This window comes from Lethenteron reissneri, chromosome 13 (assembly GCF_015708825.2).
Source record: "Lethenteron reissneri isolate LAM-NWPU_2019-01 chromosome 13, ASM1570882v1, whole genome shotgun sequence".
In the NCBI taxonomy this organism is placed as follows: Eukaryota; Metazoa; Chordata; class Hyperoartia; order Petromyzontiformes; family Petromyzontidae; genus Lethenteron; species Lethenteron reissneri.
The window spans coordinates 300,515-319,673 of NC_083791.1; the positions used below are offsets into that span (position 1 = coordinate 300,515).

The window sequence follows — 19,159 nt, forward strand, 5'->3', positions numbered from 1 at the left end:
CATAAGCTTCCGCCATCTCTTCAAATATAGCCTTCAGCGTAGTCTTTCTCGCGGCTTTAATGGAGCGGAAAAACCTGACCGATTCGTCATCTAGAAGCGTCGGCAGGACTTCCAGAGCCTCCGCATCCGTCCATTTTGCAGAGCGGACTGCCGCCTCAAAGCGGCAGGCGAACGCACTCCAGTTGCCGCCAATGGAGAATTCCTTGAGCGTCGTCAGCCGATGGCTGCGGGTCCCCGAGTCGCCGTAATTCGCTGACGGTGTTTGACGCGGTGGCGACACAATAGCGTCTTCCCGCATAGACAAGATGGTGGCTTCCCACGGTGACAAGATGGCGGCTTCCCGCGGTGACAAGATGGCAGCTTCCCGCGCTTCGTCCCTGGCCCCGCCCAAGATGGCGGCGTCTTGCCGCGTGGCGGAGAGTGCGGGAAGCGTCGCGCGGGCCCCAATGGCGGACAGCTCCCCGCTCGGGCGATCCGGCCTCGCCGCCGTCGTCACCAGGGTGCACAGTTGTATCAGCGTGGCCCGCAGCAACTCGAGTTGAGCCGTCACGTGCCGCCAGCCTTCCTCGGCGCCCGTCGAAGCAGACGGCCCCGACGATTTCTTGCACCCCCGGCGTGTCGCCTGTCCGCACTTCGCCCCCTCCTTCCATCGTCGGGAACGCCGCCTCAATTGGAAGCTCGTCTTCGTCGTCCGAGGATGGTGCAGGTACGTTCTTCTTTTTAAGATGTTTAGACATCTTGGTTCACTTCTGACACCAGTGTAATAAAGGACTCCTTCACAAGATGTCACTTTCCTCGCACCCGCTGGTCCCCGCTCCGACCCTCGCCATGCGCCCCGCGCACGCTCCGTGTGGCTCTCTCTCCGTCGCCGTGCGCTCCGCGCACGCTCCGAGTGGCTCTCGCCACGCCGTCTCCTCCGGCCCCTCCGCGTGCTCTCTCCTCACCCGCCCGGGCCACACCGCCCTTCGGGTACCCCGCACACGCTGCTGGCTCTCTCTTTCCGTCGCCCGCGCACGCTGGACCCCAGTGCGCCTATCGGCCTCGACCACGTGGCAATGGCGCCAGCGTGGCTCCCTCCGTGGTTCACTCTCTTCTCCTCCCCTCCTCCTCCGGCTCTCTCCTTATATTCCCTCTCTCACGTGACCCAAACTCCACCTTCTCTTACTGCCCCTGTCTCCGCCCCCACTCCCCCCGACGACCAGGCTCCGCCTCTCCAATACACCGGCCCGTGTGAGCGGTGTGGAGGCAGCGCCCACCCTGTCCTTGCTCGCATTACATATGTGTCTTTGTAAGTCCATGTGTGTGTGTAGGTCAATGTGTGTGTGAGTCTATGTATGTGTGTGTGTGAGGCGATGTCTGCAGGTCTATGTGTGTGTGAGTCGATGTGTGTAACTCCATGTGTGTGTGTCTAAAGTAGGTGTCTGTGTAAGTCGACGTGTTTCTGTGTGTGGGTCGATGTGCGTGTCCGTCTTTTTCGCCCGGGCAACGCCGGGTACTTACCGCTCGTAATAAAAATAAAGTGAATACATTTTTTTAAATAATAAAAACAAAAACATTAATGTAGACTGTAGCCTGGTTCTTAATCAGAGTGTATTGTTACTGAAAGAACCAAGAATAAGTCTACATTATAGACTGCCAGTACCCTCACGCAGGTTAAGAACCAGGCGACAGTCTCCATTATAGACTGCCAGTATGCTCACCGAGGTTAAGAACCAGGCTAGTCTACATTCTAGACTACCAGTACACTCAGCTTAATAACCATTATTACAGTCTACACTATAGACTGCCAGTACATTTGTAGTGGGTTCAAGGAGAGTGGAGACGGCTTGTAGAGGCAACACGTTTATTTACGATAACAGAAACAGTCCCTAATACAAAGGGGTAACAGCCCCTTTACCCACTACCTATCACTGGGACCACAGGCTCTCTCCTCCGGCTAAGGGTAACCTATGGGAGGCTACACTCACCCGATCCAGCCAAGGTACGGGCCTCGACCACTGGCCCTCTCGGTCCCGGCCCTTACAAGGACGTCAGGCTCCGGGGGTTCCCAGGGTCTCACCACTGGCCCTCTCAGTCCCGGCCCTTAGAAGGGCAGCGGGTCTAGGTGTTCCCAGGATCCTAGGCTGGCTGGTCTTCAGGCTTCGGTCTGGTCCGAGACTCGTCCAGAGGTCCGGCTTTTATATACCTACCCAGGTGTGTCCGCCCCTGGCCATGCCTCCCTTCCAGAGAGTTCCAGGGGGGGGGGGGCTCGGGGGATCCGAGAACACCCCGCAGCCCCCCCCTGCTTTGGGGCTGGGGAATGTAGCGACCCTGTCTGCTACTGCAGGTAAGTACATGTAGCTCATTTACAGCGCTACACATTGACCAAACTTGATAATCAGGCTACAGTCTACATTATATTGCCAGTACACTCACTCCAATTAAGAACCTGGCTACAATCTACATTAATGTTTTTATTAACTTAATTTTTCTATTACTTTTCTATCTACGTGACTTTACCGAAAGAACCAAAGAATAAGTTACTCCAAGTTTACTTAGCACTGAATATATCTGGAATATTCTGGAAAATAGGTACATTTCTAAATATCACTGTCCTGGTCACAAAAGTAAAGTTTGTGGGGAATAATAGCCATTTTCTGTACTTTTGAGGCATGAGCAATTAGGAAATAACACTACCCAGGAACAACAACAAAAATGTTACAAAATGTGATCGGTGTCAAATACTTTTGGTAAGTCTTTTAAGAAAACATGAACAAATATAGTGGCTGTTACGTTTCTATAGTATTGGCCTACACGTGACTGACTTGATGAACCCTGCCTCTAACCATGAAATGAGATTATTTTGTACGAATGTCTCGCACTTTTGACAAGATGGAGAATACAAATTGGTTCGTAGTTCATGAGATTGTTAAAGATCCACCTGGAGTGGTTAAACGAAGACCAATTTTCCATAACCAACTAATGTGAGATAATTTAAATACTTGGATTGTAATAGATCTCGATGCCAACTTCAAAAGGTTTGATTGGTCCCATGTGGTGAGGTCCAGAGGGATGGAGAATTCGGAGGCCGAGAGCGCATGAGCCAATTGTATTCATATAAGGCACAGCACAATTATAAGACAGGATATTTCTCTTTCACCGTGTCTATAAAACTGTGGAAAGTTCACAACCACCAGATCTCCATACAAAACATATCTACCACCAGAAAAATGGTGCAAATTACTCAACTGCTCGGGTCAAATCTGGATGTGGCAAACCGAATTTATCTTCCACCTACCTCAACAATTTTGCCTCTCACCGTGTCGGTCAATTTTCCCAGCAGAGAAGATGCAGACATTGACACTTAACACACTTAATGATGCGATGCAGCAGTGCAGACATACAACTGCAGCTGCGAAGTATTCCCTTATACATGTGTCGCTGCTGGAAAAACATTAATAATTATAATTTTCGATGCACTTGCCCTCCCAGTATCTATAAACTGGAGTAGCAGATAAAGCGGTATTCTACCTTTTTTGATTATCGAGAGTAAAATTATCTTCAAGCAGAATTAACCTGCTTTGAACAAATATCCATTGTTTATAAAATAACCCAAGCAAGTAATTAAGTATAACATTGTGATGGCTATGCTCGCAGACGTCACGGTTAAGCCAGTGGGGGACCATACAAGTTAATACAGATTATCGTGAGAATAAACTTGTCTTGCATCTCAAAGATCGAGAAATCCCAATGGACTAATTTATCCCACTTTCACAATAGTCCAGTGAACAATGGCGAGGCAATTCCTAGCATGGGGCCACAAGCAGTCCCTCGTCACGGAAAACATCAGTGGTGTCCAAACGCATATCAGACCTCCGAGGTCAAAAAGTCTCAAACGGCGTACGTGGCCACGCTTGGACACCGGCACGTAGGCATCTCAGCAGCCCCACGCTGGACTCCATCGGCGTTCCACTGCCCCCCCCCCCCCCCCCCCCGTTGGGATATTTGACTGTTTACGAATCAAATCGTGCAATGTATTGGGTTCAGTTTCCAATTCCTCCTATTCGATTAACGAAATAAGCACGCCATATATCTTCATATTATTAACGTTCTCCACAACGCCGATTGTGCCGTATAATTTTGCGTCAAACGTGGACCCATATCCTAAAGGGTGGGTCCTTGCCGAGAACGTCTGGCAGCTCTCCAGCATTGGTTCAAGCCAGCCCCACTCTGCCCAGACACCGAATGTCAAAGCCAGCCCGATTTGCTTGGGTTGAACTGATGCTGCCGATTTGATGCACACCTAGGCCTCGGGGGACCAATGGGTTTGTGTACAAATCACCAGAACGCAAATCAAAAGTACTTCAATCAAAGCAAAGAAATGGGATGGTGGAATCAAACAGATGTTCAGTAAACCATTGCGCATATATACTAGACAACCATTGGTGTGAAAAACGTATATTGATATATTTCGTCAGTAACACTTTTGTTATGTAAAAAGATAGTGCATGCTTGTACAGTCACCATAAATATGGTATGTGGGAAAAAATACGAATCGAGTAGGTGTACACACTAAAGTGGCGACTGTAGTCAGGGACACTAATGCTTGGGCGCTATCTGGCACATCGCTGTGCAACGTAAACGTGGGTCTTAATGTTAAAGTTAATAAATCTGGATTACACATTATAGTGCGGTACCACGGTATGAAAACCCGAGTGGGTCTCAAGTCGAGTACGTTATTGCAAAAGTAAATATTAGGGTATTACGTACTTTTGCTGTAATACTCAGATTGAAACCCAATCGCGTTTTTCACTGTGGTAACCTCGCCATAACGGACTTGTATCACACCAGGACGTCGAGTATTGTTCCTCAAATGTGAGGAAAAAGCATTTGTAAAATCAATAGGATGAGTAAAAGGACTTGCGTTATTTCTATTCCTTATTTTAAGTCTGTAATAATGAACACATCGTGCAATTCATTATAAATTGTTTATTACTCAGGGCTGTACAGGTCAGAGTTTTATGGTTGTCTTAACTACGAAATGTCTGAATTTAGCAAGGACGTAACGATAATCGCACACAAAAATATTACAAGTTCACGAATAAAAAAAAATTGGAGACAATACCGCAAAACTCTTTTTTAAAAAGTGGTTCCAATCACAAGTTTCAAAGCAGAGTTCATTGGCGTGAATGTCGGGATGTCATATTCCACTGTGGGCAAACATCTGAAGCAATAACTGGGAAGTCGCACAACAAGCCGCAAATATTTCTTTTCCGATATATTTGCTTGCCGCGTAATTATGAACAGACCCACATACAACGCAGCTCAACGTCATGCAAACGTGGTGGCATGTTTCTATTTTCTCAAAGCACACAGATGAAGACGACGCGTGTTGTGCGAGGAGCCTCGTGTCTCGAAACCGAAGGAAACTGAGGCCGAGAGAGCTCGGCAATCGGATGATCAAGGCATCCAGGTCCCTCACTTCTGCTTGGGGGGTGGCCTGTGGGAAAGGAGGGGGGGGGGCAGAGCACATGAACAGTAATGACACCATCACCACACAGCATCTTTTGCTTTTGTCATTTTGGTGACCCGGCTCCCCACTCGGAGTGGTGACCCGCACTCGAAAATTACTCTTCCCTTGCTGCTCTCACGAGTTAGCACCTGATGACCCGCCCATGCACCTGGAACCCCCTGCCCCCCGCCCCCCTCCCCCGTACCCCCTCACCTGTAGGTGCCGACCACCACAGCGTGGTCCCTCTCATAGGGCTCCAGCGTCAGCTGCTCCTGGGGCTTCATGTTCTCCTGCGCCATCTTCTTCACCTCCTGGGCGAACACAGCCTCCGGCTGAGCCGTCGAGTCGATGCAGTTTGCCTGGCGCAAAAAGGGCAAAGACAAAGATCCCGCAGTTATAGCCTAACACCGATTTTTCGGGAAAGTAGCGTCAGCGAGCACATGTGAAGGCTGGCACGGCCACACGAGGAGTTGGATGGCCAGCACCATGCCTGGCTTTCGTCTCACCAAGTACTGATATTTACACACCATACTAGGTCCTCATTTAACGCTGAGTCGGTGTAGGGGAGGAGCACTTCAGAGTCACTGGTGTTCGCCGTGAGCAGAAATCGAACTCGGATCTCTAGGTTTGGCGAGTAGCGTGTTAACCGCTACACTGCCGCTACAAACAAAGAACAAAGATCCCCCATATAGCCTTAACAGACTGTAGGGGCAAGTGCTGTTAGCGAGCACCTATGAAGGCCGGAACGGTACACGAGGGGGTGGGTGGCCAGCACCATGCCCGACCGCCTTTGTCTCCCTAGTGGCAATGTTTACACACCGCACCAGGTACTCATTTGAGGCTGAGTCGACCTAGGGGAGGCCCGGGACCAGTTCAGATAATCGTCACTGGTGTTGGCCGTGAGCGGGAATCGAACCCGTGTCGCCGGGTTCATAGCGCAGCGCGCTAACCGCTACACTATCGCTGCCGCTACCCACACATGCACACACGCATGCAGACACACACACAGATGCACACGCACCACAACTAACTTCACCCTCTGCTCCATGTCAGTCTACATTTCAGAGGCTCCTTTTCCCCAGTTACAAACCCAAAACCTCCATTAGCGCACAGATGGAGGCTGCTTTAAACACGTGCACTGCCATGAGGGCAGCATCGCTCGGGGAGACCATCGTCCAGCAGACTGATCATGGATGATTACCCTCATGATGCTTTTACTAGAGCAAGCAAAATCATTGTTTGAGCAAATCGAAAATTAACACTGCCTTTTATTTCTAGTGTGCTGCTGTATACTTGCTCACTATGCTGCATTACAATGAGGACATGGGCAGAGTTTGGTACATATGAGTGCGAGACACAGCCGCCACCTACCTTGATAGAGATGACAAAGTGGCCTCCATTTTTTAAAAAGTTATGGGCGTTGATGGCGACAATCCGGGTCTGGTCGGGCTGAGCGACGTCTGCAAACACGACATCCACCATTCCTGCCAGGGAAAAGGGAGAGCATTCGAGTTTAGTAAACAGCGCGAGGCCAGGCAGCACGTCTGGCTGTCCTGAGGTTTTCGCCACTGTAATTTCTCAAAAGGGTTGAATTCCTCCTCTCACCGAACGTTGGCATTAAGCGGAGTGCCGATTTGTGATCCAGAAGAGTGTTTTTTAACAGATGCCGAGCGCAGACCCAAGGGGGACAGTAACAATCAGCACCCCCCCCAAGTTTCGTGAAGATAAAATCCACGAGTGGTGCAGCGGTAGGTAGGGGCTATCGCCGTCGCTTGTTGCAGAGGTTCACAGTTCTACAGCAAGCTGCCCTGGTTAATGCTGTGGGTGTGTATTAAACTACATGCCGTCTCATTCGCAACGGACGTTAAAGATCCCCCGACGTCATTCGTAGGCGAGCCGGGCCCTTCTGTGCTGACCTCAGGGTCCAACTAAACAAATGACAACACATCGACTAAATACGTTTGCCTATTGAACTTCTTTCATGTCGTACGTAGCAAACTGTGCTAAATCGGGAAGGTGCAAAAAATATGTAAAACACAGCTGCAATCGTTGCCCCCCCCCCCCCCCCAACTCAAAAAACTTAGCAGGACCCTCTTGAAAAAGTCAAACTGCAGAAGTAGACATCGATTCGGTGTCACAAACCTCTGATTAGCACGGTTGGCTACATAAGGTGTGAAAGAAGTTCAACATACATACACACAATGTGCAACACAGGTCCAACAAACCCCAGCGAGCCAGCGTAACCATGGCGCAACACAAGCACAACAACCACAGCGCTTGTGCCAAGCTCGGTGCACTTCAAAACCATGTGAATTGTGGAAGGCTCTCTGCTGGTGGGAGGTCACAGGACAGACCTGGGTGCTGTGGGATGACTGGCAGATGTACTGCCTATGCTTCCCACTATACCACCTTCCATAATCACTTGTGCGTACAGAAAGAAAATTACACAAGCAACGTTCTATTGTTATTCATTATTACGAGTATTTATCCAAGTCTCAAGACTGTTTTTGAGGGTCCTGCTAAGAATTCACAGTTCGGGGCAATGCTGCTAAGTTGAATCCCAGTGCAACAATTTGCAGGTAATTATTCAGCATTGGGATGTTAGGTCAATAAGTGACACCGTGTCTCTTTTAGCTATGAGAACCCGGAGGAATCCCATGCAGAACAGGGGTATACAAACGCCCCATAGAAAGGCATTAGAGCCAGGAAATGAACTTAGGTCCCCTTTTTCTGAGGCGCGAGCGTCCCCACCCTGCCACCCACCTTGTCGCCATCAAACCAACCCGGAGTGACTGGTTACAAGCGGAGCCAAGGAGGCTGCGTGCAGTGGCAGTAGCAGCACCGTGTCACTCACCGACTAGCATGCGGTACTTGTGGGGGTGGCGTGCGTCCTCAATGATGGGAATGATGTTGGTTCGCTTCTTGGCCACGTTCATGAGATCCCGGCCCGATCGGTGCGAGAACTCCACGGCATACACCAAGCCTTCCTACAGGCACCACGCCGACAACACCACCGCTCGCTCAGCCTCACCGCAGTTCAAACAAGGAGATTCACATGCGTGGGGTCTGTCATGCTTTTGCAATGCGTGTCCATTAGCATGTTGGCATGTGAGCGTACGTATGTGAGCGCGCGCGTATGTGACGGTATGTGCGCGCATACGTATTAACGCGTGCATAGACACGTGGGCAAGCAAGCGTGTGCGCAAACCCACAAGTGCAACACTTACGGGCCCGACGATGTCGGAGACGTGGGACACAGTGGTGCCGGAGGCGGCGCCCAGGTACAACACCTTCACCCCGGGCTTTATGTGGATCTGGTCAACGCCGCCCAAGATGGCCGCTGCCAACTTGGAGCGAAACGGATTCCAGGCGCGGTACTCGACCTTCTGCTCCTGCTCCTGCACTCAGAATCGCGGAGTTGGGCGGGGGGGGGGGGCGAGATGGCGACGTCATTGTGGCCACAGCAATTGATGTCGTCACCACCAACCACCACCACTTTCTCCACCCTCCGCCAGATCCCACACCAGCAACAGCGGCTAGCGCACAGCCGACATGCAGCGACCTCCAAGATCTGCCGCGACAAGCCTCCGACGATCTGGAAAAAGGTCTTCTATTGACCTTGGTCACTTGGACCCGTGGAGACCACTCCCAATGCCGGTGATAGGCAGTCATATTTTTACATTCGAAGCTTGACATAAGTACGACGTACGTAAACAGTTCTGTCATTGCAAAACGTGGTCGCACTGGTGGGGAGGAGGTTATTTGTGACCCAAGCACACTTGGTATATACATTCACCTGGACTGGTTTTCAAGTGGTGTGCCGAAGGCCAGCTTCTACCGGATCTTTAAGAGCTGTGAACCAAATCTCACTGGGGACATGGCTCCAATCTTGCACTGACAAACTGTGTATTTTTAAAAAAATCTAGATTTAAAATTTCTTCAGCACTGCTTTGAATTGTTTGTTGTCCTTGTCCTCACCTCCAATTAGCAGTTGGCTACGTACGGTGCTTACATTGTGGGGTAATGATCTGAATTACTTTAGTTACCTCGTACCCCGTGAAACTCCTTTTAATTGGCATTGTCTTGGTGACCATTAGCAGGGCAGACTTTGGCGTGTTTCAGTTCTAAACGCCTATGAACCCGGGGCAGGTAGCGAACACTCAGCCACAGCCGCCTTCCTCTCTCGTCTTTGCTCGGCAAAGCAAGCAGCGCCCTGACCTCTAGTGGCCGGGTATTGAACACCCACACCTCTGGCTCGCACGAGGTGCGGACGCTCTAGTGGTCAGATGGCGAATGTGCCGCGTGTCGCACTTGCAAAACTGACTCGCGCCACCTTCTGAGCTACTCGTGCAACTATAATTGCTATTAGTTACAATTAAATTGTTAATCCTGCCCAAAGTGCCACTTGGTATCTAATGTATGTACGCGAGTGGGCTCAAGGGTACTTGAGATTTGCTGTGTGAACCCCTTCCCTGGACACTTGTCACATTAATTTCTCCAGCCATGCGGAGGACTCCTACCAGCCTGTCATCTCGGCCAACACTGCACTCAACCACCACACTAAAGGTAACGACTCTCTCTAACCCTAGCAACAACGCTTCTCTTTCTGCGTCTTCCCGCACACATGGATCCACTTAGGAAATCCCTCGCATTGTCTCATTTCCCTAAGCTCTTATGATGTTGCTCAATTTAGAAATGCGTTATGTTGCCGGCTGCTTGGCATGTTGGGGCCATCGGGCCTGTGCTCCGCATGATCAGCAACCACGCACCTCCACCGCCATCCTCTTCTCCCCGTATACAGACTCCCCGGGTACCATGTTCCGCGTGACCAGCGCATCCTCCTTCCCTCTGGCGATGAACACACCTGCGGACACACGTGGCACACACATTGTTGAGACACGGCCATCGCACACCTCACAGAGCTCGCTCTTTTGTGACAAAACTTTGCAAATTATTGCTGGCCGCCTGGCATTTTGAGTCTATGCTCAGCATTCGCGAGTTAAACACAAAAACATGCCAGTATTACAAATCACCCCACAGCGCACAATCGTGTGTAATCTCCTACGGCTGCATTAGCGCACAATCGTATAAAGATCACTGCACCCTCAAATCATAACGCTGACACGATTTGCTTCGTGAGGAAATATTCTAAAATGAGTTTCTTTACAGAGCATCCTGCGTGGAATGTTTAGAAAATTATACTGAAGGGTTTTGGGAAGAAAGGGCACAAAAAATGTATAATATTGTTAATGACCAGAGAACGTTTGCACGAACGGCGTGTTAGACCAGAGGACGCCTATTGACGCCTATTGGCGTCCTCTGGTCTAACACTGTTTTGAGACAAGGCTCAAAAGAAAGCTGACTCGACGGTCAATGGTATAGTGTATAGCAGATTGTATAATAATAAACTATTAACATTTCTTCCCTTTATTAATACTACCCCTATCCCCTCCCTTTGATGCTGCTAATCCTGCATAATGCACGGGCATAATGACTTTGAAACCCCCCGCCCATCTCCAATGCATTTCAAACGTAGTACTAATCACATACCTGCATTTCCCATAAATATGCTAAATTCCTCTTGATATGCAAATTATTTTGTCAAGGCGCACTTCCCCCCTTCCAACCCAGCTTAAATAGACGCTCCAAGCGTGGTGGTGTTTCATTCAGACGCTGTCTCCCCAACAGACCTGGTCTTCACCTGAGGACGGCTGCTTGCGTTGTGGCCGAAACGTCATGAGAATAATTTTATTATGTTTTATTTTTATTATTTTATTATTTCCCTTCTACGTGACTTTACCGAAAGAACCAAGAAGATCTTAACACCTGTTTCGTTGCCAGAAAAAAGCGGAAAAAATATTCTCATATTTTGATACTGGCAAAAGGAGGTCCCATGATGTATGACTGTGATGCTACACAGGGATCTCAGCAACCTACCTTCAGCACTGTCTCATTACAGGGACTGTGCATGATCTTGGCACCATCCACCAGCCTCACTGCACTGTCATATTTGAGGCATTCGTCTCACAAATCCCACCGATTCACATGTGGGGGGGGGGGGCAGCTGCCATGCGACAACACTTGCCTTCGTGTCTGTGCGGCTCAATCGTCACGTTCTTGCCTCCACCAAAGCCCCCGCGGCCTCCGCCTCGGCCACCTCGCCCCCGTGGAGTTCCCCTCCCTCCTCCGCGGCTGCCACCTGGAAATATACACAACTCCGCATTCACAACGCAGCACTCGTGTCCCGGCACACGCGCACAACCAGCAGACACCAGCTCTCAACGGGGTTGGGGGTTAACAACAACGCCGTTCGTGCAAACGTGAGGCGTTGAGGATGGAGAGTCCTATCCTCCTGGTGTCACAGCCCAAAAGGAATGTCTGCGCAGATTGGTGCTTCCCAACTGTGCTGTACCCAAGGGGTTACTGTCAAACCTCGCAGCGCTTTCACGGACCGCAATGCACAGTCGTGGTGTTTTGGATAAAAATCAGCATCTACACAGGTTTGAGTGGACCACTTCCCCACGCCCTTGGCTGACCGGTGGGTCCGCAGACCGCAGGTTGGAGAGCCGCTGACCTAGAAGGGAATCGAAGGAGTGGATGTGTGTGGAAACAGTGAAGGATGTGAACCGAGTTCTCACCTCTGAACCCACCGCTGCCACCGCGAAATCCACCACTACCACCTCCGCGGCCCCGGAACCCCCCTCCCCCCCCTCCGAATCCTCCTCGGCCCCCGAAGCTACCGCCTCGGCTAACGCCTCGGCCACCCCCCCCACGTGGTGAAAATCCTGTGGAACAAAAAGAACACGATTCAGATGACGCTGCACCGTCTCCTGCAACACATTCGTTGGGGCGTCACGGTGGTGAGACGTTAACTACCTCGCCTGGTATGCAGGAGGTCGTGGGTTCGATCCAGACCCTGACCCTGACACCTGTATATTTTGAGTTTGCATGTCTCTCCCCGTGGTTGCGTAGATTTTTCTCCGGGTCTTCCAATGTTTCCCTCCACGTTCAGAATCAACATCACGCGTTTAGAGTATTTGGCTGCTATATATGTCCACATCATTGGGCTATAATTTGTGGGTTGCATACAGCTATAGCGCAGCCCTCGGGGTTGTTGGCCAAGCGCGCATCCCCCCGACCGGACGTGTCCGTAGGCCGCGCTTGGAGTGGGGACTGTGACGTTGGGGGCCAAGGGCTACACCGGGAGTCGATGTTGTGCTCCAGGTGATGATGAAATTGTACACAGTGCAAGCTCCAATTAATCACAAAATTAATATTTTTTTGGAGATTTTCCCCCAACTGTACCCCCATGAAAGGAAGAATCTATTGGCATATCTTGCACTCTTTTTACATGTTTAAATAGATGGGGCATTAATCTATGTTATTTAGATTATTCGGCTACTATAAATGTCCACATAAACCACTTTGTTGAGCTATCATTTGTGGCCAGGTTGCTTTTTTGAAGAGAGCCATATATCTATATGGACCTTACCTGGTAAAATTCAAGTTTAGTTTAGATCGTGCAAGCTACTGCGCTGAACAGACTAAAACACTGCAGTGAAGACTTTGTGATGGAAGACTTTGTTTTTGCACAAGCATTATTCGTGTTTTCACGAAGCATTTGGCGATACTGCTTTGGCAGTGGCGCAGAGGAATAAATAAAACTCAACAAGTTCGACAGTAACATTGTGTGGCCTTAAACGGCAACATATTTCGTGAAGTTTCGAGCAATGGACTCTCTTGATAATACATAACATACAGACCAGAGAGATGGAATGGACGACAAGAGTTTGCAGTTGGACCATAGCGCCTGAGTTACATTTTAAAATGTTTCTAGATGAAGTTTTAAAATTGGCATTGGAATAGTTACCTGTAAGTTGATAGAGTAACAATCCGTTTAATAATCAAACATGTCCTGACTCCTCATTTTACGTGAAATTATAAAATGTTGCTAGCACACTGCATAAGAGGTCGTCGTGTTGCAGTGCGGTCTCTTATCATCCACTCAAGACAAAAATGAGAAACAAAAAAATCCACTGGTGCTAAAGCTCATCATCTAATCAGAGCGTGCGCTGCGTGTGCTACACAAGAACCCCAGGCGGAATGAACCAATAAGTTAATTTTACTCTCTGCTATAAATTAGAGGCCCAAAAGTCGAATCTTATGTTACTTTCGGGGCAACTTTGTTGAGAACTATATCAAGTTCAGTAGTAGTATTATATCAAGTTCTTTTAATTTTCACGTCTGCACCGCTGCTAACGCGGCATCATATTTTGTATCAGCTGCTCAGTTAGAGCCACGTGGAGGCAGCCTCTCAGAGGCGCAATGGAGATAAGCCAACAACAGTATTAACACGTGGGCTTTCGCGACTATCCACAATACAGGATTTCTCCACAAATCTGGCTGCCGCCTGATGATGCCGGTTGGAATTACTGGCGAAACGTCGTACTCAAGATTGTAAATGTTGTGGATTTGCTCTCCAACACACCGGTGTGCTTAACGGCACATTCATATTTACGCGATCTAACCCAAAATACTTATATTATGGAACAACATTATTGCGCGAGGATTTTACCTTCCAACTCCCAATAGTTGTAGTCCTACATACAAGTCTGTCCCACAATGGTATGTTGAATTTCTACAACGTGCAAAGACTAATTTTTATATGTTATATTCTCTTCCAGAGTTGCGCGCATAATTGATCAACACGCGGTGCGCGCGTGGTAACGGGGTGAGCGATGAGGCTTTGGGCCTCCCACGCGGTCATGCGCAGTTTCGCATTTTAACTTCGCTCGGCGCCGGCGGAGACAAAGACACACAGATAGAGATACACAGAGCGAAACAGCCAGAGCCACGAACATAATTCATCTCAGTCGCAACTCGGGAAGACCACGAGACGCGACCACACGAAGAGATTCGGAATCCCGCGTGTCGGGTTGAAAAGGCGACTCGAGAAAAGGGGCTGGAAAATGACTCCCGAGGAGGGGAGAGGATCAAACTGGGGAGAGAAGGGACGGAAAGGGAACACGGGGAAGCGACGGAGAGAAGAGACGCGACTTTGCGGATGAGTGAATGTAGGGGCTGAACGAGGTGTGAGGGCAAGACAAGAAGAGACATTTGGATTCCTCTTCTACAATATTGATTTCTCTTCTGGGTAGAAAGACGAACATAGTGGAGGGAAAGACCGAGAAGAGATAAGAGACGGAAGAGGAGAGAGATCGCGAGAGAGAGATGGGGATGGCGGTACCTGGCCTCATGCTGCAGCAGTGTGGGAGCGCGCGAGCCACGTGTGCGTCTCCTCGCTCAAGGCGCATGCGCTGTGACCTCGGAAGTCTCGCGGGCAGGAAGCGCTTCCGGGGTCACGTGACGTCGTTCCTCGTCGCGCGTGACCTCCTGACCAGGGCGATTCCGAGTCTCAGATTTGTCGCAAGGCGATTCAAGAAAGGCTACGATTCGCTATTCACGTCGTTTGCGTACCGATCAATAATTTTTCAACTGTGACTAGTCCGTCATATTTCGGCTAACGGAGTGAACAAAGCCATAGAAAGCTGATGAAGTATAAAACTGCGGAAAAATAAGACGTGAAAAGTATCGATTCCTAATTGCGAAGTTGAATCGGCGGGAGGCCCATTTGATACCATGAGCTCAAGCCGCCATCTTGCTCGGGTCACTCGTGTTGAGGCCCAGGCTCCAAACAAGTACATTTTTAAAATAGTGATTTACAAACAATTCCGGAACAAAATGCTAAACATACGGTCACCTCGTTACAGCCCTGAGCCATTCCGCTGCTGGACGAGGGCCTCACGGACGTCGTTTGAGACCATGCTTCACGCTGGCCATCGTGGTGCCACGGTGGCTCTGAGACGTTAACTCCCTCGCCTGGTGTGCAGGAGGTCGTGGGTTCGATCCCGACCCTGACGATGTCTGCCGTGTATTTGGAGTTTACGTGTTTCTTCCCGTGGTCGCGTGAATTTTTCTCTGGGTCCTCTGATTTCCCCCTCCACATTTAGAATCAACATCACGCGTTTAGAGTCGGTGGCTGCTATGCATTTACACACGATACGCCGCTTGGTTGAACTTATTTGTGACCAGGTCGCTTCTGAGCTAAATAGCTCAGCGGGCCATACCTGGTAAAATAAAAATATAGTTTAGTTTGAGCGCTGGTTGATGATGAAGGGGGGAGGCCAGGAAATGGTTCGGACATCTCTTTTAGCCACTGATGTTGGCCGTGGACGGGAACCGAACTCGGGACCACAGCGCGAGCGCGTGGCGTTGCCTGCGTTTGAACGGGAGCCGCCCTGGGAGCACGGCACAGAGCGGTGCAGTCCTCATCAGCCGCGGACAATCCACTGCCGGATGAAGGCCTCGCCAAAGATGTTGCCATCAGTTACGATCGAGGGATTACATCGTAACCTCTTGCTACTTCACGCGTGTTGGATCTGATCGCAATATTTATTGTTATTTCGCTTATTTACTAAGAAAAGCTTCGCGAAGTCTCATCACCCGGTAGAGTTCCATACATTTTCGCGATAGAGGGCGATGTTGCTGCTGTGTGTGATCACATTGGAGTAATTTTCTGGTATTTTTTCAGCGTCACACTTAATATTGACGGAAAAAATGTCTACATCTGATTGGGAACATGTCGATAACATGACATCCTCTTCAGCCGCCTCAATGTCAGCTAAATGCAAAGATAACTTGATTTCCAAGTTCAACCTCCTTGCCAAGAAGAAGCCAGATCCACACATTAAAAAGTTGGATGTTGACAAGATTGCTATTAATCGGAGCAACATTCCAATTTCCGACAGCCTAAAATCTGCTCTAACCAAAGGGTTGTTTTTCGCAGTCACCCCTAAACATATCCCAGTTGATTATATCATTGCCCAGGTCGACGTAGCCCTTAAGGGTTTGGGACACATTACTGCAGACATGGCAATATCTGAAATCGCTGCAATCCTCAAAAACTCTTAAGACACCTATTAGCAACATCAGTAAGGATGAGCGCTTTAAGCTTTCTCAATTAAAAAAGAGATGACATCGCCATCCTCTCAGCCAACAAGGGCAATGCTACAGTCATGGACAAAACCACATACAATAACAAAATTCAAGACCTACTTAATGATAGCTATACCAAAATTAAAAGAGATCCAACCAACCGCCTCCTTACGAAAACCAACAATATCACTGATTCGACATATTTAATCGAACCAACCAAGCGGTTTTCCTTAAAACCCTCTGCTGCGCGACCACCCAGATTGTATGGCTTACCAAAAATTCATAAAGAAGGTACACCCCTTTATGGATTTGACTCACCCACCTAAAAACTAGCCCGATTTCTGTTTGAGACCTTACAACCATTCACTGGTAAGACCACCTCAGCTGTACTTAACTCAGCTCACTTGGTATCGTTAATTAAGGGCATCTCACTATCTCCAGGTGATTTACTCGTTACTTTCGATGTGGTCTCTTTGTTTACCAAAGTTCATGTGCCTGACACCATTGCAATCATTGAAGATTTGTTCTAATAAGGACTGAATGCTGATGTACCGGCCCTGGTGAGACACTGCCTCACCAACAACTTTCGATGTGGTCTCTTTGTTTACCAAAGTTAATGTGCCTGACACCATTGCAATCATTGAAGATTTGGTCTAACAAGGACTGAATGCTGATGTACCGGCCCTGGTGAGACACTGCCTCACCAACAACACTTCACCTGGAATGGAACAGTCTACAAACAAGTTGAATGTACCCCAATGGGTTCACCCATATCTCCAGTTGTAGCCAATGTTTTCATGGAAAAATTTGAGACTGATGCCATCCAGGCATCCACTCTACGTCCATCCTTGTGGAAGAGGTATGTAGATGACACCTTCGTCATCTGGCCACATGGCCGACCAGCTCTGAACGAATTATTCAACCACATAAATTTCATGCACCCAACCATCAAATTCACCATGGAGGTGGAAAAGGATGACAAGTTACCATTCTTGGATGTTTTAATCGAAAAGAGACCAGATGGCTCAATGGGACACTGTACAGGAAAGCCACCCATACAGATGCCTCCCTAAAACCTGACTCCCACCACCATCCGAGAAGAATTCCATCACCAAAACTCTACACCATAGAGCTTAATGTATTTCTGACCATCACCTAGCCAGTGAACTGGAACACGTCCATAAACCTCTCAAGATGAATAGATATTCAGACGACGCAATTCGTAAAGCTATCACCGCAACCGTTGTGAAGGAACGATCTGAGGACCCAATCAAAACCATCACTTTGCCATACATAGCAGAGGCCACCAAAAAGATTTCCAAAATCATGAGCAAATAAGATCCAGGTTCGATTTAACACAGTACATAAAATTCGTGATCTGATCCCATCTGTGAAGGATGTGATCCCTGACATGCAATACCCCGGCATCTACAAACTAATCTGTGTCTGCGACAGTAGTTACATTGGGGAAACTAAGCGACATGTCTCGGACCGTGTTCGTGAACATAAAGCAGATCTGAAACACGGTAGGACCAATACCTCGGCTGTGGCTGATAGTTTTAATGCGGTGGGCTCACGAAATTGATTTCTAAAAGACGAAGGTACTTTGCAAACCCACTGGCTATCGACAAAGATTTGTTCATGAAGCCATCCATGTATATATAAACACAGAAACAATTTCAACCAAGAAGATGGGTAGAAACTGTGCAATCATTGGAAGGAAGTTAATATCCAGTTTAAGTCATAACTGGCTGTCATTTTCCCATCCTACCACCTTCCGATGTTAATTATTTTCGGCTCTGATTTTTTACATTTCCAGATTAAATTTCTCACACTAACACAGCTACCTCACACGCCATCCTCGAGGTTGCTGCTCGGCGAGCTACCATTAACATGTTAATCTCTTAAATTAACATAGCCACCTTGGCACGCTTGCCGTGGAGGATGCTCGGCGATCTTACATTAACATGCAAATTTCTACCTGGCAGCTCTTTTATTGGTGGAAAACCCACCACCACCGCAGTCGCTGGCCACAACTTTAACATTGGCTGCTGACATTTGGGCTACGCCCATTTAAAACCTTTGTAAACAATCTTGATTTGAAGCTTTTGTGACTGCAGGAATCCATACTCTTTGGTTCTTTCGGTAAAGTGACGTAGGTATTAATAAAATAAAATAAATCACGACGTTTCGAACGCAACACAAGCGCCCGTCTTCAGGTGAAAATCGCGACAGCTGCGATGTCTGCTGCGAGCAGCACGATGTATGCTCCCTTATTCTTAGGTTTTTTCGGTAAAGTCACGTAGGTAAAAACATCAAAATTAATGAAAATAAAATAAAACAAAAAATCACGACGTTTCGGAGGCAACACAAGTCTCCGTCATCAGGTGGGATCGTCACAGCCAAATTAGATGTATCAAGTGAGGCAATGATTCAAGATGTAATCCCTTATAAGCAAGTTGAAGGGGGGGAGGAGAGGGGGGGGGAAGCTCATCAGAATGTGGTAGCCAATGAATGGAAACGTATCGGGAGGGAGGGGGGGCGGGGCTCAAAGGCAGCACGGAGTGCTCAACACATGGGGCAGAGAGGGGGAGGGGAGGCCTGATACACATGATAGACAAAAGAACGAGAATGCCCCTGTTTATACTAATGCTGGCTGAACAATGAAGAGAG

The 19,159-nt window shown here is 48.7% G+C and overlaps 1 protein-coding gene across 1 annotated transcript; it reads right to left on the reverse strand.

Moving 5' to 3' along the window:
* Positions 1-4,953: 4,953 nt before the first annotated feature.
* FBL (fibrillarin) lies at positions 4,954-14,763 on the reverse strand. Its single transcript, XM_061550812.1, has 9 exons — positions 14,739-14,763; positions 12,130-12,276; positions 11,577-11,690; positions 10,261-10,355; positions 8,719-8,889; positions 8,346-8,478; positions 6,863-6,975; positions 5,705-5,850; positions 4,954-5,479 (listed from the first exon to the last, which is right to left on the reverse strand). The coding sequence occupies exons 1-9, from the start codon at positions 14,746-14,748 to the stop codon at positions 5,458-5,460; spliced, it is 951 nt and encodes a 316-aa protein (XP_061406796.1). The 5' UTR covers positions 14,749-14,763; the 3' UTR covers positions 4,954-5,457.
* Positions 14,764-19,159: the final 4,396 nt, after the last annotated feature.